A 22,546-nucleotide genomic window follows, 5' to 3' on the forward strand; every position below is an offset into this window, starting at 1 on the left:
AATCAATAATGGAGGCATCTTCAGTAGACAAGGCAAGAGATTAATGATGTTGGAGCAACGAAGTAAAGACTGGGGAGAGAGAGAGAGAGAAGGAAGGAGATATAAAACATTCTGTGGGATAAAATTAAAAGGATGTGACATTGATTTGGGAAGAAGACTTGAGGATTTCTCAGGTTCAGCTCAGGATACCTGGAAGGACAGTGAAGCCATCAGCAAAATTAGGAGGGCCTAGAAGTGCAGTGGGATCAGAAGGGAAATATGAAGTCTGAGATGGCTTGGGGTCCAGATAGATGCACTTTGTGAGTAGTTGGTATTCAGGTCTGGAGTTGAAGGGATTGGACATATAAATTAGTGAGTCATGGGTGGGTATAGATATAATGTGTACATATATGTAAACAGATAACTTAAAGGGAGTTGAAGTTGAAGATATGTAAGAAAATTTATTATAAGAGAGCATCATGTTGCCTTTAAATTTAGGTCTCCCAAGGGGCGGCTAGGTGGTGCAGTGGATAAAGCACCAGCCCTGGAGTCAGGAGTACCTGGGTTCAAATCCTGTCTCAGACATTTAATAATTACCTAGCTGTGTGGCCTTGGGCAAGCCACTTAACCCTATTGCCTTGCAAAAACCTAAAAAAAAAAAAAAAAAAAAATGTCAGTTCAGAAAAGACCAAGTAGGATGAGACTGAAGAGAAGGCTCTAATCCAGTCATTTGAAGTTGTTGACAATCTTAAAGAAATTTCAATTAAATGTTGGGTTTGGGGGCGGCTAGGTGGCATAGTGGATAAAGCACCGGCCCTGGAGTCAGGAGTACCTGGTTCAAATCCGGTCTCAGACACTTAATAATTACCTAGCTGTGTGGCCTTGGGCAAGCCACTTAACCCCATTGCCTTACAAAAACTAAAAAAGAATGAGAAAGACATAAATTCAAATGCTACCCAACACTTCTTTATGTTCATGGGCAAGGCACTTACCTTCCTTGAGCTTCAGTTTCCCCACCTTTAAAAGTAGGGATACTAACTCTAGGACTCGCTTTATAAATCCGCTTTTTGTGTTGCTTTATTTTGGACCTGGACTTGTGGTTTTTATCATTCTTTAAGAACTCCTTCCTTTGAGGCAGAATAGCAACTTGCCTAAAAACCATCAGCTTCGAGTGACACCTGAAGCACTGGCACAAAATTAATGTGTAGTAGAAGCAGAAGGTGAACACTGAGACTGCCTCTGCAGAGGCAAGCTGCTATGGGCCAGTGTTTGGTCAACATTCCCTCGGAGTGTACCACATATGATGGTTTGGGTAGTCTGAATTCCCAGAAACCCCGGACTGGGTGGGATTGAAGTGGGGCTTTGGCAGGAGAGGGGCTGCTGCTTTTGCAGAACCTAGAGCTAAGGAAGAAAGTTTCAATCCCCAATTGAAAATGCTTAATTTTTGTATTTGTGGTTTTTTTGGTTTGGGTTTTTAGTGATTGAATGCACCCAGTTAATATACTGTGTATATTAGGGTATGTGAGTAAATAGACAAATCCTCTCCTTAAACCACATAGGGTCTGTGTATACATACATACACAAACACACACACACTCCTAAAATGTGTCTTTGTCATATTCCATTTTTAAAATGACCTTGCTGTGTTCAGAGCTGGTTTTTTAGCTAGTAACCATTCCTCCCTGCCTGCCAATAGCACTTCCCTGGTTAAATATCATAATTCTTTGGCTCATTCTTTCCTGGTCCTGGTAGGTTCAACAATCCTCTTTCTTTTTGATATTTTTTAAAAAAAATTCCCTTAGAGGGTTATGCTAAGTGGCACAGTGGATAGAGCACCAGCCCTGGAGTCAGGAGGACCCGAGTTCAAATCCGGCCTTAGACACTTAATAATCGCCTAGCTTTGTGACCTTGGGCAAGTCACTTTTGCCTTGCAAAAAAATAAAAAAAACTCCCTCAGATTTGGATAATTATGAACGGAAGGAAAGCCAAAAGGAAAGGAATGGCTGAATGCTTTATGTTTTGTCTTAATGTTTGCTATGAAAAGTATTGCAGATATGTTTTTCTCTTCCTTATTTACAGCTCATAGAAGCTGGGATGATTCTTGACTCTGAACATTTTAACTATCTTATTAAGCTCTTATACCAAATACAGGCATCCCAACAAGAAATAAATGCTGTTTTAGAAATGAAATCCAGGTGAGAAAATTGTTTATATTAAAATACCAAAAATGTCTTTTTCAGTCTTGGAAATAAGGTCAAAAGTTAATACCAATACAAAATTTTCATCAGTCACAAGTCATTCATTCTCTCCAAGGCAGTCTCATGCTCTAAGCCTACCCAGATAGCAAATGTCTAAGTTAAGCAATGTCATTTGCCTGCTGCCTCCCTAAAGCTGTTCAGACAACAAAATGCATGTCCTGGGCTGGTGGTCCTAGCTAGTAGCTGACTCAAGAAGTTCTCTGATACTTGAGGCTCTTCCTCTCCCATCTCCTTTTTTTTCTTTCCCTCAGGAGGACTTTATCTAGGCTTACCCTCCCACTTTTCTTCTATTTCCTACCACTTTGGGGTTTAGGTACCTGTTACTTTTAGTCTGAGTTTGGTTATACTTAAGTCTGCGTTAATCCTCATAAATCTTTCTGTCTCTGCATTTCTCTCTAATTACAATGCTATTAAAGTCGATAGGGGGAAAAAATCCCACATCCTAAATTGAATAAAACCTTTAATAAACATTACAGCTCTATGCTATTCTCTTTTTTTGAATCGAATAAATCCCTTGAATTTAGGAATGAAGGAAGAATTCACTGTAATTTAGTTACCCAGGTAAAAGTGCAATTTCCACTGAATTCAATGATGGTGTCCCCCATCCTGAATGGCAAGACAGGATGGATTTCACAAAACTAGATTTTCAGAACAGTAGTAAATATGTAAACTGTTGAAATTTTACTAGTTTGAAATACTATATTTTGTCATAACCGGGACTTAAGAATTTTTAAAAAGTGGTTTTTGCACACCACATCAAGTATACAAGATTGTATTGATGAGATGCCCTTGGAAAATTCGTTGCAAAACATATTTCTGCAAACAATCATATTTTCTGGCTGATTTCGATTTTTTAACTAAAGAAAGAAACAAAACCCATTCCAAACAACTATCAAACACTGTTAAGTTGGATTTTTGAATGTTTTCCTCATCAATATATATTAGTCATGCAGCCAGCACCCCGCTGCCAAGTCATGCACATGATCAGCTTCATATGAGCCAGTGTCCCATTTTACATTTGAAGAAGGTATCTGCCCCCCCCACCTTCTAGTCAAAGGAATGTTATCTGCCAGGAATACACAAATCAAGCTTCCATCTAGATAGTACCAAATCAGGGAGAGACACACACACTGATGGGCCGAAGGGCAGCCCCATGTTATCTAGAGTTTCCATTTAAAATATTTTCAGTTAACAAGCATTTATTCTCTCATCCTCCTGCCTTCCCCTGCTGAGAAAACAAAATCTATGTGACATTCAGTCAAGCAAAACAAATTCTCCCATCATCCTTGTCCAAGAAGGGATGTCTTGCTTTACATTTTGAGCACCTCACCTTTCTGACAAGGCTTTTCCCCAGGTCTTTCTAATCTGCTGTAGTCCTTAGCAGCTGCAGACCTTTTCCCTGTTCCCCTTAATAACTGAAAACTATGGTTGCTGTTAAGGGAGGATTAAACCGGACATCAGAAGACCCTACTTCTATTAATCCCTTAAAATGGTGGTTTCCTGTCTTTTTGCCATTAACAATCTCTTATTTTTTCCCTGCACAGTTTTTCTGAACTATTCTATATTAACGAGTGCTATGATACATGTTAAAATGAATTTTATTTTGAAATTTCCTGGTAACTCTAAAAAATGGTTCTCAAAAAACTTGGTTCTGGAAATTGCTAATTTGATTTTATATATGTAGTTTTTCGAAGTTGAAAACTTTTGTAGTATTCTGAAATTTATCTATTTTAAGGGGAGGTTTTTAAAATATTCCATGTTAAAAAAAAAATTATTAAGCCTTGTAGCCAGGATATTTAGTAACTTTTGTTAGTAAGCATCTGAGTTAATTAAACCTTTTTTTCAATTGTTAAAGGTTACGGGTGAGACAGTTTAAGAAGAATTGGCTCTCTGACTTAAATTCAACAATAACTGAAATAGAGGTAAGTGGCCTATAGATTTAGAATTTTTGTTTATTTTTAGAGAAATTACTTGTGTTCCACTCATATAATGAAAATCCAAAGAAAAAATTGAATTATGTCTCTATATTTAAAATTTTCAGAAAGGGAAGAATAGTCAAATTTTTAGGAAACCAAGACTGAATAACTGACTTAGAACTTCCTCTTTTAACATGAATTTCTGTAACATGAAATTCAGAAAATAAAATTCATTTTATCTTGAAAATGTATTCTATTAAAGTTGATAGGTAGTTTTAAGCTTCAAGATCTATGTCTTTTCTTTCTAATGACCTAGCCATTGATTTAGTAGTAGCATATGTAAACTGAAGTGGTGTAACTTGCACAGTTGTAGTTTAATCTCAGTCATATACCACCTGATGTGATTTTGTGGAAGTAGAATGTTTAAATGAAACAATGCTCATCACAGTTGTTCCATGGAAACAATCTTATTGACATTTTAAATGGATGAACAATTAAACAATATTAAAGTTGGGGTTTTGTGGTTCAGTAATTTTAAATCATACCCAACTCTATGTGACCCCATTTGGAATTTATCTTGGCAAAGATACTGGAGTAGTATCTTTGTATTTCCTTCTCTAGTTTATTTTACAGATGAGGAAACTTGAAGCAAACAGGGTTAAATGACTTGCACTGGTTCACAAAACTGGCAAGTATCTGAAGCTGGATTTGACTCCAGATCTGGTGCTCTCTCCACTGCACCAAGTAGTACATGGGCAGCATTTTTCAGGGCATACCTGTTTGACAAAGTAAAAATATCTTAACTCAGATCTTTAAATCATGCAAAGAAATTGTGAGCTTTAATATATTTTTCCATACAGAATTTATAGCAAACTAATATTTTGTCACTTTTTCAGTTATTTTTTTAAACATGTCTGATTCTGGATGACCATATTTGGGGTTTTCTTGGCAAAGATACTAGAATGGTTTGCCAGTTCTTTCTTGAGCTCAGTTGAAGAAACTAAGGCAAACAAGGTTGTGGCTTGCCTGGAGTCACAAAGCTAATAAGTGTCTGAGCTCAAGTTGAACTCTGGAAGAGGAGGTTCCCTGCCTGCTTGGCACTCTATCCATGGAACCACCTAGCTGCCCCATCATTAATTATATCCTTGTCTTTAAAAAAAATGACCTTTAAAGATGAAATAAATACAATAGGTGTTTTTAAATAAGAGTATATCTTTAAGTATAAGCTTCTCTTAAAACATCTACTTTATTTACTTCATCTTTAAAGGTCATTTTTATGTCTTTGGATATTTTTTAGTGTGTTAATGCAAACTCTAGCAATATAATAGAAATTAGTTGGAAAATATGATTGTTTGCAGAAATGTGTTTTTCCAAGGTTGTGTCTTCAGTATAATCTTGCATTTTTGAACTGTTGGGTAGAAACCACTTTTTTAAATTCATGAAGTCCAAGTGATAGAAAAACAATTTTTTTTGAAGTTAATAACATTTTATCAGTTTACATATATACTTACTACCCTGCAAATCGAGTTCTGTGGAAACCCATTCCATCTTGCCATTCAGGATGGGGGGCACCATCACCAAGTACTAAATTATAAATTCTTAGTTCCCTCCTGAATTCATGAGGATTTATTTTATTCAGAAAAGAAATGTGTAGCATAACTTAGCCTAGAATTGCAATGCCTGTTAAAGGTTTTATTCTTAGAATATGTAATCATTTTTTCCTATCATCTTTAACAGCATTATAAAGAAAAAGGAGACTGGACCAGTTTGGGAAATTTGTACATTAATGTAAAAATGGGTTGTGAAAAATTTCCAGATCTTCAGAGATTTTCAACTTACATTGCTGAAGCATTAGTAAAAGATTACAAAGAAGAAAGACAAGTAATTCCTTTTTGTGAATTCGCCGATGCAGGTAATAGTTACTATCTTGGTCTCTGGAGAACTAAATGATCCATTCAGTATCTCTAAACTTGCATGTGACCAGAGGAGAGCTGGTGGGGCTCTTTTCATGCCATAAAATAAAAAGGAAATAGACTTAACACAACCAAATTTCTGCCTACATATCCTGTTTATTAAATTATACATATTAATTCAAATAGATTTTTAAAAGCTAAATTACATGCAAATGACATGAATAATAGTATTCAAATCCAGGATTCTAAAATTCTAATCTCCATTGTTTTATAAACTTTATTTTTTCTTTTCCTTTGAAGTAGGAATAGTGGTGCTGATGAATTAGAAAGGACATCCAAAGTTTTTAAGTTCTTGCCACTGAGAACAAATCTCATAATTCCCCAATAATTGGAGTAAAATTTGAGGTCTCAATTAATATGAAGTTGATTATATATTGTTTACTATAAAGTATTAAAATGTTGGTTTCAAAATATTTGACATTTTAAAATAATTTGTATAAGCTAAAGTTGCTATTTCACATTGTTACATTTTAACTTTATTTTTCAGTCAGCAAAGATCCCCAAAACAGTGAGGTTGATAAAACCTTACTAGGAAGAATTGGAATCAGTGCAATTTACTTTTATCATAAACTACTACAATGGTCTAAGGTATTTATTTGGGGGAGATGGATTATTTTGTTTTGGGTATGAGATGTCAGTTTTAGATATGTAGATAATTAATAGTTTTCACGCCCAAACTTTATCTGTGGAAAATACATATTGTGTCCAGACAAATGACTGATGAGTTGGAAAAGACCAGGAATATAGAGAGGCCTGAAGAGATAATGCTCAACTCATAGCTGTTTTAAATATCCTTCTGCTCAGAACTAGAATCTTAACCCCAGGTTTTGGGTTATAAAGTCATTTTCAGTATATTACCTTTCTCATGAGGTGTATTACCAGATATACTTGGGGTTTGGGCTGAGGAACTAGAGGACAGTTGCATTTCCCCTTAAAACCTATCCAATACATATCTTGGCATTAGAGTTTGACTTCTGCGATCGAAATATAAAGCCTTCTTTCAGGGTTGTACTTCACTTGGTAACATTCTTATTACAATATCAATCTCCATGAATTTTTTTAAGTTTTTTTTACAGGGCAAATGGGGTTCAGTGGCTTGCCCAAGGCCACACAGCTAGGTAATTATTAAGTGTCTGAGGCCGGATTTGAACTCAGGTACTCCTGACTCCAGGGCCAGTGCTCTATCCACTGTGCCACCCCTAATCTCCATAAATTCTTAAGCAATGCAAGTCCATCCCACAGGAGTCATCTCATGAAAGTGGGTGCCTTGGAATACAGAACAGGGAAGGGACCCTAGGGCTTAAGGAAGAAGCAAGAAAGACAGGTGTTCCAGTGTCTCATATCACCACCCTCCCCCATAAGACTATTTTGTATTCATGTTCACTAAGGTGAACCTAAGTTCAAATCCCACCTCTGCTATATAATAGCTGTGGGATGGCCAAGTCCTTTAAGTGTGCTCTGTCTCATTCCTTATTTATAAAATGGAAAAAAAGGAGATTAGCACCTTCCCCAAGAAATTCTTGTTAGGCCCAAATGAGACAGTATATGTTGAGCACTTGACAGACCTTACAGCATGTAGACATGGCACACACCCGATGCCATTTCTCTCTCAGACAGTAAAACCATACTGAATAAACTGGATGCATTCCTGAGGCTACTCAAGGATTGCTCAAGTTTCCATTATTACCTTTTACTGCTAAAATCCAGAAATATTTTAATATTTTAAAAACCTCTGTTATTAGGAATATCTTAATAGAACTTTAGGTTCCATGAAATATTTATATTCCTTATTCATTTATATTAATACTTGATTGTCGATTAAGGTTCCTATCTCTGTTTCCTTGTTTTCTTTAAAAGTTCCAGCTAGGGGCGGCTAGGTGGCATAGTGGATAGAGCACTGACCCTGGAGTCAGGAAGACCTGAGTTTAAATCCGGCCTCAGACACTTAATAATTACCTAGCTGTGTGGCCCTGGGCAGCCACTTAACCCCATTTGCCTTGCAAAAACCTAAAAAACCAAAAAGTTTCAGCTATAATTTCTACTTTTCCCATCCCCCTTCATTCTAGTCCTCTCCCTGTTGATTATTCCATTTCTTTATGTATTTAGTTGTCTTCCCCCATTTGCCTGTGGGGCCCTTCAAGGGCAAGGACTGTCTTACATTTCTTTGTACCCTCAGTGGATTCTTAATTACCCTTTGGTGACTGGTATCTCAGTTACCCAATGGAGTACAACTCTGGAGGACAGTCCTCTGTGGTGATCCAAAAGGTCAGTGTGTGTGGCAATACCATCTGATTTGCCATGGATAACTTGTTCTTCTCTAGGTTTTTAGGGATTTCTGTGTAGTCAAAAATATTCTATGTCCCTGATATTGACACCCAACTATCTCTGAGATCCCCTCATAAGAAGAGGTAATTTATTTCATGACTCTTTAGAATTCATATGCCTCTCTGCTAGGAGGAAAAACAAACTTTTTTCCATTCTTTCTAATTTTTTATTTTTTGAATTTTACTATTCTCCTAATCTCGCTCCATCCCCCCCCCACAAAAAGCAGTCTAATAGTCTTTACATTGTTCCATGCTATACATTGATCAAAATTGAATGTATTGAGAGAGAAGTCATATTCTTAAGGAAAAAAATAAAATATAAGAGATAGCAAAATTACATAATAAGATAACTTTTTTTTTTTAGTAAAGGTAATACATTGTTGGTGGAGCTGTGAACTCATCCAACCTTTCTGGAGAGAAATTTGGAACTATGCCCAAAAGGCAACAAAAATGTGCATACCCTTTGATCCAGCAATACCACTACTGGGTCTGTACCCTGAAGAGATGATGAAAAAGGGTAAAAACATCACTTGTACAAAAATATTCATAGCAGCCCTGTTTGTGGTGGCAAAGAATTGGAAATTGAGTGAATGCCCATCAATTGGGGAATGGCTTAGCAAACTGTTCTATGTATGTCATGGAACACCACTGTTGTAATAGAAACCAGGAGGGATGAGATTTCAGGGAATCCTGGAGGGATTTGTATGAACTGATGCTGAGTGAGATGAGCAGAACCAGAAAAACACTGTGCACCCTAACAGCAACAAGGGGGTGATGATCAACCTTGATGGACACACTCATTCCATCAGTGCAACAATCAGGGACAATTTGGGGCTGTCTGCAATGGAGAATACATCTGTTATCCAGAGAAAGAACCGTGGAGTTTGAACAAAGACCAAGGACTATTACCTTTAATTTAGGGGGAAAAAACTGATATCTTATTGTCTAATCTTGCTATCGCTTATACTTTTCTTCCTTAAGGATATGATTTCTCTCTCATCACACTCAATTTGGATCAATGTATACCATGGAAACAACGTAAAGACTGACAAATTGCCTTCTGTGGGGGATAGGGGGAGAAAAGTAAGATTAGAGGAAAAAATGTAAAACTCAAAATACATAAAATCTTTAAAAAATAAAAAAGGGGAGTTAAAAAAATAAAGGTAATAGTCTTTGGTCTTAAACTCCACAATTCAGAAAGACAAATTTTTTAAATGGCCCTATCTGGCAATATTCTTAATCCTCAAGTGGGAAAAATAACTATGCAGAATTTCTTTGTTACATATACTTTTTTTTTTTTTGCAAGGCAGTGGGGTTAAGTGAGTTGCCCAAGGTCACACAGCTAGGCAGTTTTTAAGCATCTAAGACCAGATTTGAACTCTGGTTCTCCTGACTCCAGAGCCCCAATGCTCTTATCTACTGTGCCACCTAGCTGTCCGTTGCTACCTAAACTCAAAAAGATGATCAAGAATAAATAAACACAGTAATCAAAAGTCTATTTTGAGTTGTCATTCTCTTTTGGTAGAACTGTATCTGAATTGATAAGAAAAAACAAATTTTGGTAAACTCGATTTTGACTTTTGTTTTATGAGAAGCTAAATCTACCCTTTGAACAACTAGTTACTATTGAAATGCCTTAAAGGTAGTCCACAATTAAAGATAGTAAGGTCCTAGATAATTCACAAATTGAATGATTGTACCAGAAATAAGTAACACTCTTCATTATCTAAGTATACAGAGTAATATTATCAAATGAGCTTGTTTTCTTTATTTTTGCTACAGGGAAGAAAAGTCCTAGATAAAATGCATGAACTACAAATCCATTTCACCAGTTTAAAAGGACTGGTTGGTCCTGAGAAGTTAGCGTCACGGTGCCAAATTGTCAATGTGGCAGCAGAAATTTTTCTAAAAAGTGGGAGTATGGATGGGGCCATTTGGGTATTGAGGGGTAAGTTATGTTTATAACGTTTCAAGTAAAAGGAATCAAAACTCAAGAGTAGTCATGTTGATCTGTTTATTGTTCCCCTCAAGTATAGTGAAATTTGAGCAGAGTGAAGATTTGTATAAATGACAAGATGCTAGAACAGTCTAGGCCCTGGTGGGGACCACATGAGATGGTCTAGGGCAGCCAGGTAGAGAAGACTGAGGCAAAGATTGACTCAGAATTGAATGGATTCCATTTTGAACCAGTTAGTTTTATGTAAGAATGAAGATCAGATTATCCCCTGGACCAGACAAAGTATGCCAAATCTAAACCAAATTGATTTCTGGACTGTTTTTCCCTTATGTGTCTTGTTAAAAATGTTATCCATTTGTTGTAGAGCAATATGGTTTGGCCTAGGGAGCCTCCCAAAATCCCTTCCTTTGACATTGTTGGCCTTTTAAATAAGAGTGATTCCCATTCTGGGGTTAAAATCAGGCAGGGCTCTGTGATAAGTATCTGTGAAATCCAGGTGAGATGGCATGGACCAGGCAATGCTGAACAGCTGGGTCTGTGACAGACGAACCCCAGACAATATTTTATTGATACCACTGAGAAGTACCAAGATGAGGATTAATGCTTCAAGACTCAAGGAAAGCCACAGACCCCTGGAAGTAGGAATGTATGCTAGATCATTGTGGATTCAGATATAGGAGCTGTTAACTAAATGGTCACATAGCCAGATGTACCAAGAGAAAGCCAGGAATAGAATTTTAACCAAATGTTTGTTATAGTCAGCATCTGCTTTGCTGGAAAGCCTCTTTTACAACAGATGCTTGAATGCTGGTCACAGGAGCATTAACTTAAAGACAGAAGAATCTTAAAAGGTAGAATGATGCCATTTGTTGAGAGCTGTATATCGTGTTTCTCAGATTATCCCAGGAAAACTAAAGAAACTCAGTGGCCATCCAGTAGGATCTGAACATGAAAAAGCATCTCCCTGTAACATAGCTGGATGATTATTCAGCCTCTCCTCCTCTAACAGAGACCAGCATTTTGGAGTTATTTTCAGACTTCACTCCCACCTCTCTCCCCCTTGTAATCAAACTTCTGCTGATTCTCTCCAAAATATCTCAGTAATAGATACTTTGCTTTCATTTCTGAAATACCAGAGAGATGCATGCTGAACAAGTCCTGAAGATACAAAGACAACAGAAGGTCTCTGCCCTAGAGGAGCTCAGAAACCTAATGGTGGAGATAACATGATCAAAGAAACTCCAGAAAAATAACTTAGAAGTCATCCCAAAGGAAAGGCACTAGGATGAAGGGGGATGGGAAAGACTTCCCATAGAAGGGGGCATTTTAAACTGGGGCTTGAAGGAAGCCAGGAGCTATAGATGAAGAGAACATTCCTGGCCTGGGGAACAGCCAGAGAGAATGCCTTGATGTGAAATGGAGTGTCTAGTTCAAGGAACAGCAAGTAAAACAATGTCACAAAATTGCAAAGACCTTGATGAGGGGTGAAGTGTAAGAGAACTGGAGAAGTAGAGGGAGAGTAGGTTATGGAGGACTTTAAATGTCCAAGGAATTTTATTTGATCATGGAAGTGAAAGAAAAGTGGCTAGGATTTATTTGGCAAACAGGTGATATTTTCAGATTTGCACTTAAGAAATATCTCCTTACCAATTGAGTGGAAAATGGACTATGGTGGAAAGAAACTTGAGATAGAGACCCCTCCCATCCCCAGCAGTTCAGGCTTGAGGATATGAGGACCTGATGAGTTTAAGATGTCTGCCAAGACTAGAGGTCAGAATTGAATAAGTAGATCTAAGAATTATTAGCTTAGAGAAAATAAGAATCCCTAAGAACTGATAAGTTCACCAAGTAAAACAATATAGAAGGAGAAGAGATGAGGGCCTAGAACAGGCTTGTGGGATGATCAGGATGAAGAACCAGCAAGGAGTGATAACTAGTGGGTGAGATAGGGAGAGAAATGACCTGAAAACCTAGAAAGAGAATTTCTTTTTTGTTGGGGTTTTTTTTTTTTTGGTTGTTTTTTGCAAGGCAATGGGGTTGTGACTTGTCCAAGGTTACACAGCTAGGTAATTATCAATTATCTAATGCTGGATTTGAACTCGGGTGTTCTTGACTCCAGGACTAATGCTCTATCCACTATACCACCTGGCTTCCCCAAAAGAAGAGAATTTCAAGGAGAACATGGTGCTCGTTAGTGTCAGAGGGGTCAAAAAGGATGAGGATTTTAAAAAGGCCATTAGATTAAGCAAATAACAGGTTGTTGGTCATTTTGGATAAAGCAGTTTAGGTTCAATGAAGAGGCCAGAAGCCAGAATGCACAGGATTAAGAGAGTGAGAGGATAGAAAGTAGAGGTGGCCTTCTCAAAGAATTTAGCTACCAAAAGCAGGAGAGATATGGGGTGGCAGTTAATAGAGAGGACTGCATCAAGTGAAAGTGTGGGTATAGATAGTGAGAAATTGAAGCTAGGTGAGATAAGGATGATCAAGAAGGCAACCTGCTAAAGAAGTCTGGGAGAGAATTGGAGCACTTGGACACGGAGAAGGGTTTGCCTAGGCCAAGAGAAGGGCCACCTTTTCATATGAGATGAGTGATGAAGGCATCTGGCTGATTTGAGGTCAGGAGGAGGAGAAAAGAGGGCACTCTTGGCAAACACCTTTTTTTTTTTTCAATTAAACATGAGGCCAGGTTCTGGGGTGGGGGGAGAATAGCTAAGGGGAAGGTTTGATGGATGAAAAGGTTTCAAAAAGTCACTGTAGAGGGAGTCTGGTTGAGGTTCTGGAACATATAGGCAAGAGAGTTGCATGATTTTATCCGCCATCAATCAGTAGTACATGCCCAGGAACAAAGGCAGCAGACAATCCAAGTGAGTGATCTGAGGCTGAAGCTTTTCAAGACAAGATCAGTAGTATGATGGGGAAGCAAGGGACTTATGAAGACAGTGGAGAGTTGAACTGGATTACCAAAGTGATCAAAATGGGGGAAGGGAGGCCATTTTAAAAAGGCCATTAGATTAAGCAAATAACAGGTTGTTGGTAATTTGGGATAAAGCAGTTTAGGTTCAACAGAAGAGGCCAGAAGCCAGAATGCACAGAATTAAGAGAGTGAGAGGATAGAAAGTAGAGGTGCTGATGGTATATTGTGTACAAAAAACAGGGTTTGGGTTTGGAAGACAGGGAGAGAAGGTGATGTGACAAGAGACTGATCAAATGAAGGAATTTCAGACTTCACATGGAAGTTGGTACATTTGAGGGTAATGGCAAGATCAAAGTTATGTGTAATTAAGATGGTGTGGAAGAATAGGTTTAGGAAATGAGTCAGCTGAGGAGCTCTAAGTTTAGGGTTTTAGAGTATCAATGTATTTGTTGAAATTCCCTAACATAATAGCAAGAGTCTAGAAGGACAAAGAGCTAGATGGTGAATTCATTGAGGAAAGGAATGTCCTGGAGGTCAAAAGATAAGAGCTGGAAGGGAAGGATTGAGTGAATTTCCAAGGAGGAGAGAAGTTCCTAAGTGATCATAGAAAAGGGAGAGTCTGGAAGTGGAGATGGGAGCCAGGGTTAGAAAGGAAAGATAGAGGATGAAGGGAAGTGTGGATGGTACTTACACCACAGGCATTCCAGAGAGCATAGGAGAAGGAAGTGGCTTTGGACTGGAACAGGCAAGAGGCAGTGAGAAGAATAAAAATAAAAGATCCCATGGGGGGGGGGGGGGGCTTTGACATGTAATTTTCATGAAGACCATCCAGGGTTCAGAATCCCTACAATGTTGAATGTTCAACAGGAAGTATATTAATCCTGCACACAAATGAAAGTCTGCTGCCAACACGGTTCTGTTATCTCCTCCAGAATAACTTCCAGCTGCTCACCTTTCAAACTCAGATATTTAACTTTGTAATGAAAGCTCTTTTCCAAGTACTACCCCACCCCCTTTGTACTCTCTCAGGATTCCCAACCCACCGGCATAGATACACAACTATATCCAAAATAACTTTGGAGAGCACCTGGCAAGTAGTAACCTGAGACACAGGTGTCTTCACTTCTATTCCAAATTTCCCTATTTATGGTCAGGGCATCAGCTCTTTCTGTCTCTCGGGTTGTAACCTTGAAGTCATACTCAGCTCTTGTCAAATAACTCACAAATATCAGATTGGTTTGAACCCATCTCTTCCTGATGTCAAGATCATTATTTTACGTCACAATTTCTTCCAGCATATATATCACAAATTAAAATGACTTTATCTTAACATCTAGAAAAGCTACATGTGCATGTGCATATACACATTTTACATCAAGATCCAACACAAAAATTTTCTTTTAGGTACTTTCATTGCCTAACCCCACACTGCTCTGAACAAATAGTTTACCTATGATTTTGACTATTCGTTATTTCATCTGATCCTCATATCAACCTTATGGGATATGGACAATGGGTCCTAGCACCATTTTGTAGTTGAAATAGGTTTACACTTGTCCACACTTGTCCACTAGCAAAATTGGGGAATAAAAGCCAGGTACTATGAGTCTAGTGTTCTTCCTTCTAGACCACATTGTATGCATGTCTAAATACAAAAATGTATTGGCATGTGGTTATCTAGTTCCATATGGATATGCATGTTTTCTCTAATTTGTCTAGAAATGAGGAAATCCATACCTCCATTTGTGTAGTTGTTGGGGGGGTATTCAAAACAACTCTGTTTTAATATTTGCATTATTCAAGTCCTAATAAACATTTTGATTTTTGTCATAGTAATGTGATAATAAGAATTTATATTATCTGATATCAGTGAAAATCTATAGATTACTTTTAATGAAAAAAATCTATATATTTAAAAGTAGCCACTACATATAGTACTACCCTACCATATAAACTACCATATAAATTGTTTCTTAATGATTTAATCCTCTAGGGGCAGCTAGGTGGTGTAGTGGATAAAGCACCAGCCCTGGAGTCAGGAGTGCCTGGGTTCAAATCCAGTCTCAGACACTTAGTAATTACCTAGCTGTGTGGCCTTGGGCAAGCCACTTAACCCCATTTGCCTTGCAAAAACCTAAAAAAAAAAATTTTTTTAATTATTTAAGCCTCTTGATTAAGCATTAAATTAAAATTTTCTTATCTTCTCCAAGAAGAGATTTATAAAATATTTATTAAAATTGATAAGACTACAGAATTTTAATAGCCTTAAATTGCATGGGTAAAATAATCATAGTTGAATGCTTTTTTCTTTATTTAAGAATCAGAATGGATAATAAATACACCACTATGGCCCTGTGACAGGATGGATGTCCTCAACAGACATAACTTGCTCTGTACAATTGCACATGAGATCTTGGCCAAGAGTCTTTACCGACAAACATTTGAAGTTCTCCAGAACTTACCCGGTTTCCAAAATTCCCAAGGTATGTTTGAAAAAAATCTATGTCCATTATCTCCCCTTTAGGTCTGTTTTTATATGAGACTGATTCTTCAGCTCTAGCATGTTTCTACATCTGTAGTATCAGATTATAAGGGATACCTTATAAGTGTCCCCTCTTGATTCATAATTGATTTTTTTTTACTTTTTAATAAATTAAATCATGCCTTCATAGTGACATTGAAATTTCAGATATTTTTATTTTAATTAGTCTTCATCAATGACTTCTAATATTAACTTCATTTTCACTGTTTTCTCTTTCCTTTCAAATAGTGAATTTATAAATAAAATGTTTAAATGTCCTAAGATTTGATATTCTTTTTTAAAAAAAGGTCTTTATATATAAAACTTTCTTCTAGTCTCCTTTTACCTTCACATGTCTAAATCCAATACCTAGGGCTTCTCCATAAAGCCAAATGGTTCTCAGCTGTCAAACAAGCACCCAAGCTTACAAAACTTAGGCAGCTTAATTTAGACAGACCAGAAAGCCCCTAACAGCTTTTCCTTGTTTGGACTAGCCTTTTGCAGTCCTCCAGACAGGTTATTATTTAGAGGCTTTTTTTTTGTGCTAAAAAGATCTCTAGGTTGCTAGAGACCTCACTTTCCCAGTCATGTGTCCAATCCATGAACCATATGAAGCTCTTATATTCACTGGTAACCTGGGTTACATTGTAGTCATAAATAAATGTTAAATTCTCTAAATGTGGCCCTTGCCAAGTTTTTGTTGGGAGATGTGATCCAGAAGAGCTAAAAGGTTGGGATACCCATGCTTTAGAGTATCCTTAGTACCAGGAAAAAAAGAAGGTACAGATGCAGTCCTCAAATGCTGGCAACCAAGGACCAGAGGCCCTGCTCCCACCAATTATTACCCATGTGACCTTTAGCACTCCCTTGGTCCCTCCAGGTCTCCGTTTCCTCCTCTGTAAAATGAAGGGATTAGACTTGGTGCTTCTCAGAAGTCTCATCTGTAACCCTATAATTCTTCCATTGCCCCCTCTGAAGCTGCTAAAGTTAATTCCTTCATGGAAAAGCTTCGTTCTAAACAAACAAATTTCTCAGGGTGGCTAAGTGATGCAGTGGCTAGACCAATAGCCCTGGAGTCAGGAGTACCTGAGTTCAAATCCAGCTTCAGACACTTAATAATCACCTAGCTGTGTGGCCTTGTATAACCCATTTAACCCCATTGCCTTGCAAAACAAAAAAATTTCTTGGGTTTCTTATGACCAGTTTATCTCTGACATCCCAATTCTTAATTCTCTTCTGAGTCTCCAGCTTTCTTTTAAAAGTCTAGTTTCAAAGATATATAGTTCAGTTATACAATTGGATTTGAATCATTAATCGGTCATCTTCAGTGTAGAGGCAAAAACAGTTCACACCTTATGAAAAATTAAGAAAATTCCACACTTGGTTAAGGATTGAGGCGCAGGAGGAAGAGTCATAGAAATGTAGCATCAGTGCCCAAAACCTAAGGGCTCATCAATGGAATAGATAACAAGTTACCACCACTTAAAGGTTCATAGGAAACAGTTATGATACAGTCAGCAAGTGCTATGGTAATGAAGGTGACATCACTGTGGCCTCACTTATGGCATACTTGGAAGAATGAGAATGGGGACAGAATTTGAAGGCTAATTCTATTTATCCAAGGGGAAAATGTTTAAGAATTACTAAATCAGAACAGTTTAATAAATTTAATATTCTTTTTTCATTTCAGAAACTGTGGAGGTCTCCCAATATAGCCTTCTTTTTAATAAGCTTCTAGATGCTTGTATAGAGAGCAACAGTATGGGAATGTCATCCTCTGTAGCAGAATTCATGTTTTCAAAGAACATTCCTATTGATTTTTCTTTTCTCAGAAGATTAATTACTGCCTTAGGGAGAAGTTGTTTATGGCCAAAAGCCAGAGCCCATTACAAAAGTAAGTTACATTTGAAATCCATATGAATCTTAAATCTCACATGTATTTATATATTTGATGTTTTTAAATGATTGTATTTTAAGGTATATTTACCAATTTTGAAATAAAGTATTTTATTAAAGTAACAAAAGATATCATATAAATGCAGTTTTGAACTATATATGTAACCATACCAGCCTAGAAAAGATGGCAAGATTATAACAGAGAATTAAGTTTAAAGAATTCAACAGTCTTTTTACAGAGAAATGTTTGCTGCTTCATTTTACATTTAAAAAAAATTGTAAATTATTTCATATTTTAAATGTGGGAAGTAACTAAAGAGGCTTTCATAAAAACTTCTTTTATGGAGAATGGCATTATTTTGTAATGCAAATAATTCCAATGTACATTTTAGAAATTTCGGTTTTTATATTTGTGTGACTGTGTGTATACGTGTGTGTGTGTGTTTGTGTATAAATAGTTTGTAATATTTGGCCTATAATAAATGTATTGTTTAACTTTTAGGTGCTCTCTCACTGGGCTGTTATCCACCATTGGAAGGAAATTTGTACCGAAAACTTCTGCTGATTCCTTCATACCTGTCTGAGATTGAAATGCTTTTAGCTATTGAAATTTTTCTAGTATCTAATGCTAGTAGTATTCAGAGTCCTGGTGCTTCTTCACAGACACTACAAATAGTATTAAAAAGGTTTGTAGACCTTACTTTATATTACATTGAAAACAGACAAGAAAGTTACTTAATTGAGTAGAGGCCATAGGAGCATAGATTAGAAAGCTTCTGGTAAAATGAAAAGAGCCTAGGAAACCCTGAATGCCTCACTTACTATCTGTGACTTTGTCTCCATCTGCAAAACAAGGAGCCTTGGACTCCATGATTTCTAAGGTCCCATCTAAGCCAAGAACCTACCAAGTGCCTGGAGAAGGTGTGGAATGTATTGAAATTAGATACAGATACTTTTGAGGGCACTGACTTTAGATTTCTTCTTTGAATATGATTATTGCTTCCTATTTTTAGACAGGGCAGGGAGATCTGAGATGAAAAGAATAGTTGAGCAAAAAAGGTATGAAGATATAAGAATGTTCAAAGGACATAGTTCAGCTTAACCAGAACAAAGGAAAGGGGCCACGAAGGAAAATTGTAAGAGAAAAGAAGGAAAAAATTCTTGGAGAGCCTTCAATGCCCTATTGGGCTCTATTTTGGAGGCAGAGAAACCTTTGAAAGTTTACGATCATAGATTTGCTTTAGGAATAGACTAAAGACAGGAAACCTAGTTAGGATATTATTGAAATAATGCTTGCCAGGCATCAGTTAAGCCTGAACTATGAATGTAGACTTGAGAGAATAGCATCAAGAGCTGAGAATAGAGTAGTGATATCAGAAATTTGTTTTGATTTATTGTATTATGAACCAGATTCCCAAATTAAGCTACTCAGTTAACATATTCTATCCTCAAGAATGTTTTTTAGATTGTGTGTGTGTGTGTGTGTGGAAGCTTTTGAGAGAGTTATCTTACGAAAATGGTAAGAAGTCACGTTCACATATGTGAGAACACACACGCAAAATACATATATATGTATATATATATATACACACACGTTAATTATAAGTGTCTGAATTTGAAGGTTTGTAGGCATTTTCCATTCTCACAGGTTTTTTTATATATTTTATATGAAAAGATTCTCTTTCATAAATATTTAGGTAGAAGCATATAGGCAGATTTAACTGTGTTAAAGTAAAAAAGGCAATTCAGCTATTCTTGACCCTGAGGTAAGTATTCAAGCCCTTTGCCAAAGCCCCACCTAACCATTAATTTATCCAAAACAGCCAACAATTCATGCTGTTTGTACCACCTGTTTCTTTCCTTGTTGTTCAGTCCTATTGAATTCTTCTTGACTCTGTGGATCATTTTGTACAAGTACTGTCGGTGTTTTCTTGGCAGGGTTACTGGAGTGATTGGCCATTTCTTTCTCCAATGAATTAAAACAAACAGGGTTAAGTGACTTACACAGGATTACACTGTCATTGTCTGAGACTAGATTTGAATCCAGGTTTTCTGACTTCACATCTAGCACTCTATTATTCACTGAATTGACTCATTTCCTTCCCTGAAGGCCCTCAGATTTTTGTACTTAATTGCTATAGAAACAGTCTATTTAAAAACTGCTGACTCTTCTCATATTATGCATACTTTGGGATAATAATCATTAGTTGTTTTCAATTCAGTAAACAAGTGCTAAGCAAGTAGCTGTTATGTACAGTTAGAATTAGCCTTTTTCCAAGAGACCAAATATAGAGGGCCTTGGTGGTCTTTGCATTCCTTTAGCAACATGGAAACAATAGAATTTAGTGTCTGGTTGGCAAAAATAACCAAAATTGAATATTACTTGATAGTTTTGCATATATTTCTCTCTTTCCTCCTTTGGTAGCTTCCTCCAGGTCTCTGTCTCCTTTCCCAACCTTTCTCTGCCTCATCTTAAATTGGGGACACATTTTTTATCAGCTTGACCTTAATGCAAAAATACCTAGCTATAGCTATAAGACTGTGGGCATGCAAAGATAAAAATATAACAGTCCATGGAAGAAGACTAAGTAATTGATTTTCTATTAAATAACATCCCAAAGAGTTTTATTAGAATCCTATTTGAATAGCACTAATGGGACTGTGTCTTTGCTATTCATATATCAATTTGAGTAAATCTTCATCTGTATCCAGCTGACAAGTTGCTCAAGAATTACTGATATTAGTACTTAATGTCTCATATATTAAGACAGCCCAAGTGGAGAAGGGGGAACTATAGCAACAAACAAAAATTTTTTTTATTCCCATATTAGATGTTATTATTTTAGGAAACTAAATTTCCTGTGAATATGTCAAAATTTTAGAAGATTCCTTAACATTCTCCCAAAGTGTTTCCAACTATCATAAAGTATATCTAGTATCAAACAGAACAAGGAATTCCTGTAGGTGGTGAGGTCCTCCAGATAATCTTGTTTGCAGATAATTAACTGATTGCCTCATGCCTCACATAAGAAAGATTGCAGAGTGTCTTTAAGAGATCCATAATAACTCCAAAGAGTTAAGACTTACCACACAGGAAAAACCAGGCAAATGAAGAATGCTTCATCCAACTAGATCATTCTTTTACAGAGCTGTTCTAGCAGAGCATCTATCTTGGGCAAATATGGATCAGTGAAGTGGATCCAAAACTGAGCAGCAGGTGGAAAGCAGGCTAGATTAAACTTTATGCTCTTAAGTCCTGGAATGCCACTGTCTCTGGATAATTTAAATTCTAGCCCAGGACCACCCAAAAAGCAATGGAGGAACAAACATTTGACGTGAGTAGGATGCACTATATTCCTAGCAAAGAAATTGCACAAGAGAAGCATCCCAGACAATGTTAACAGAAAGCTAGATGACCAGAAAAGATCATATAGAGTAATATCTTGCTGCTCCATTGGCACATTCATACCATCAGCCCTAGAAGGGTTCTTGTCCATTGAGTACAGTCCTGTGAAGGATTTCTTGCAGGATATGACCAAGAGGAGAATCCCAGGATGCAAGAGAATGGAAGGTGATCATCTACACCAATGGATAGAACACTGTTATCAGGGAGATGATTGATCTTTCTATGTGGAAGCAGTTTTAGGAAACTTAGGAAAAATAATTGTTCTCTTTTATGGAACATAGTAATTCCCCATTTTCTTTTCATAGTGTATTCTCTAGTTACAAGCATCAATTTTCTTCTCCCTATACTGTATTCTTCAGATGTTACAAAATTGGACTAAAGCAGCTATGTATATAATTTTGTGTATGTGCTGATTATGCACAAATTTAAAGACTTTAATCCACCCCTGCTGCTATTTTTAACAATCATAGATTAATCTGTTCTATCATTTTATAGTTGAAGAAACTGAAATACACAAGATATTAAGGATCTTGACCAATTTAATAACAGTCCTAGGACTAGAGTCATGATTGCCCTGTGTTGTTTCCTATCATTATACCATGTTGCTTCCCACTTTTATGCCAGTTCTTCCAAATCTAAGCATAATCATCTTGGGTTGCTAGAAAAATTGCTACTTCTCTCCCTCTTTATGACCTGTGATTCATGCTTTTGCAGTTCAATCCAATTTCTGTCACAACAAAAAGACTGACTTCTCCCAAAAGAAAAATGGTTTCTTGGATCTACTTGGGATTTACTGTTATCTTAGACTTCAAACCTTGAATTTGTCAAGAGAGTCCTACTAGGCCAAAGGAAGACTGACCAAAAGGCCAATAATTGTCAAGAGAAAGAAAGTAATAATATCTTCAGCTAATAGTCATAATGTTGTGGGAGGGAGGAAACCTATTATCAAATACACTCATATTCAGTAGGTCCAAACAAACTAGAAACTTAATATTTCATTTGTCTAGCTGACAGTGCTATGAATTTTTTAATTTAAATGCCTATTTAAAACTAAAAATGGTGAAAGAATAGGTTAGAGAGAGGAGAGACTAGATTTCTTGTACATGGTAGAAGGCTTTGGTAATAGTTACCAATAATCTCAGTGGGAAGGGGCTTGAGAAGCCATTCTTTTTTCAAAATCTGCCTGGACATAATACCCAAGGAAGATTCATTCAAACCCTGCTGGAAGATCTCTCTTCAAGGGAAGCCAACCACTTCCGAAGGTAATTAATTCTACTTTGCAATAGCTCTAATTGTTAGGAATTTTTTCATCTCTCCAGAACAAAGTTGGAGAATTGCCTCTACAATGTCTCCTCATTGTTTGTTCTACCTTTTGGAGCCAAGGTATCTGACATACAATCAT

At 36.9% G+C, this 22,546-nt stretch overlaps 1 protein-coding gene across 3 annotated transcripts in view; it reads left to right on the forward strand.

Moving 5' to 3' along the window:
- Positions 1–22,546, forward strand: part of TOPAZ1 (testis and ovary specific TOPAZ 1) — a 71,330-nt gene that overhangs the window by 47,240 nt on the left and 1,544 nt on the right. For 2 of the 3 annotated variants that reach the window (XM_074195601.1, XM_074195602.1), the window contains 8 exons: positions 2,059–2,174; positions 4,093–4,159; positions 5,891–6,065; positions 6,614–6,714; positions 10,233–10,398; positions 15,640–15,804; positions 17,533–17,736; positions 18,241–18,424. In XM_074195601.1, coding sequence (XP_074051702.1) covers positions 2,059–2,174; positions 4,093–4,159; positions 5,891–6,065; positions 6,614–6,714; positions 10,233–10,398; positions 15,640–15,804; positions 17,533–17,736; positions 18,241–18,424 — 1,178 coding nt within the window. Of the gene's footprint in view, positions 1–2,058; positions 2,175–4,092; positions 4,160–5,890; positions 6,066–6,613; positions 6,715–8,814; positions 8,968–10,232; positions 10,399–15,639; positions 15,805–17,532; positions 17,737–18,240; positions 18,425–22,546 lie in introns of those variants that run through there. The other variant, XR_012470442.1, reaches the window with a different exon arrangement.

Source organism: Macrotis lagotis, chromosome 7, assembly GCF_037893015.1.
Source record: "Macrotis lagotis isolate mMagLag1 chromosome 7, bilby.v1.9.chrom.fasta, whole genome shotgun sequence".
NCBI lineage: Eukaryota > Metazoa > Chordata > Mammalia > Peramelemorphia > Peramelidae > Macrotis > Macrotis lagotis.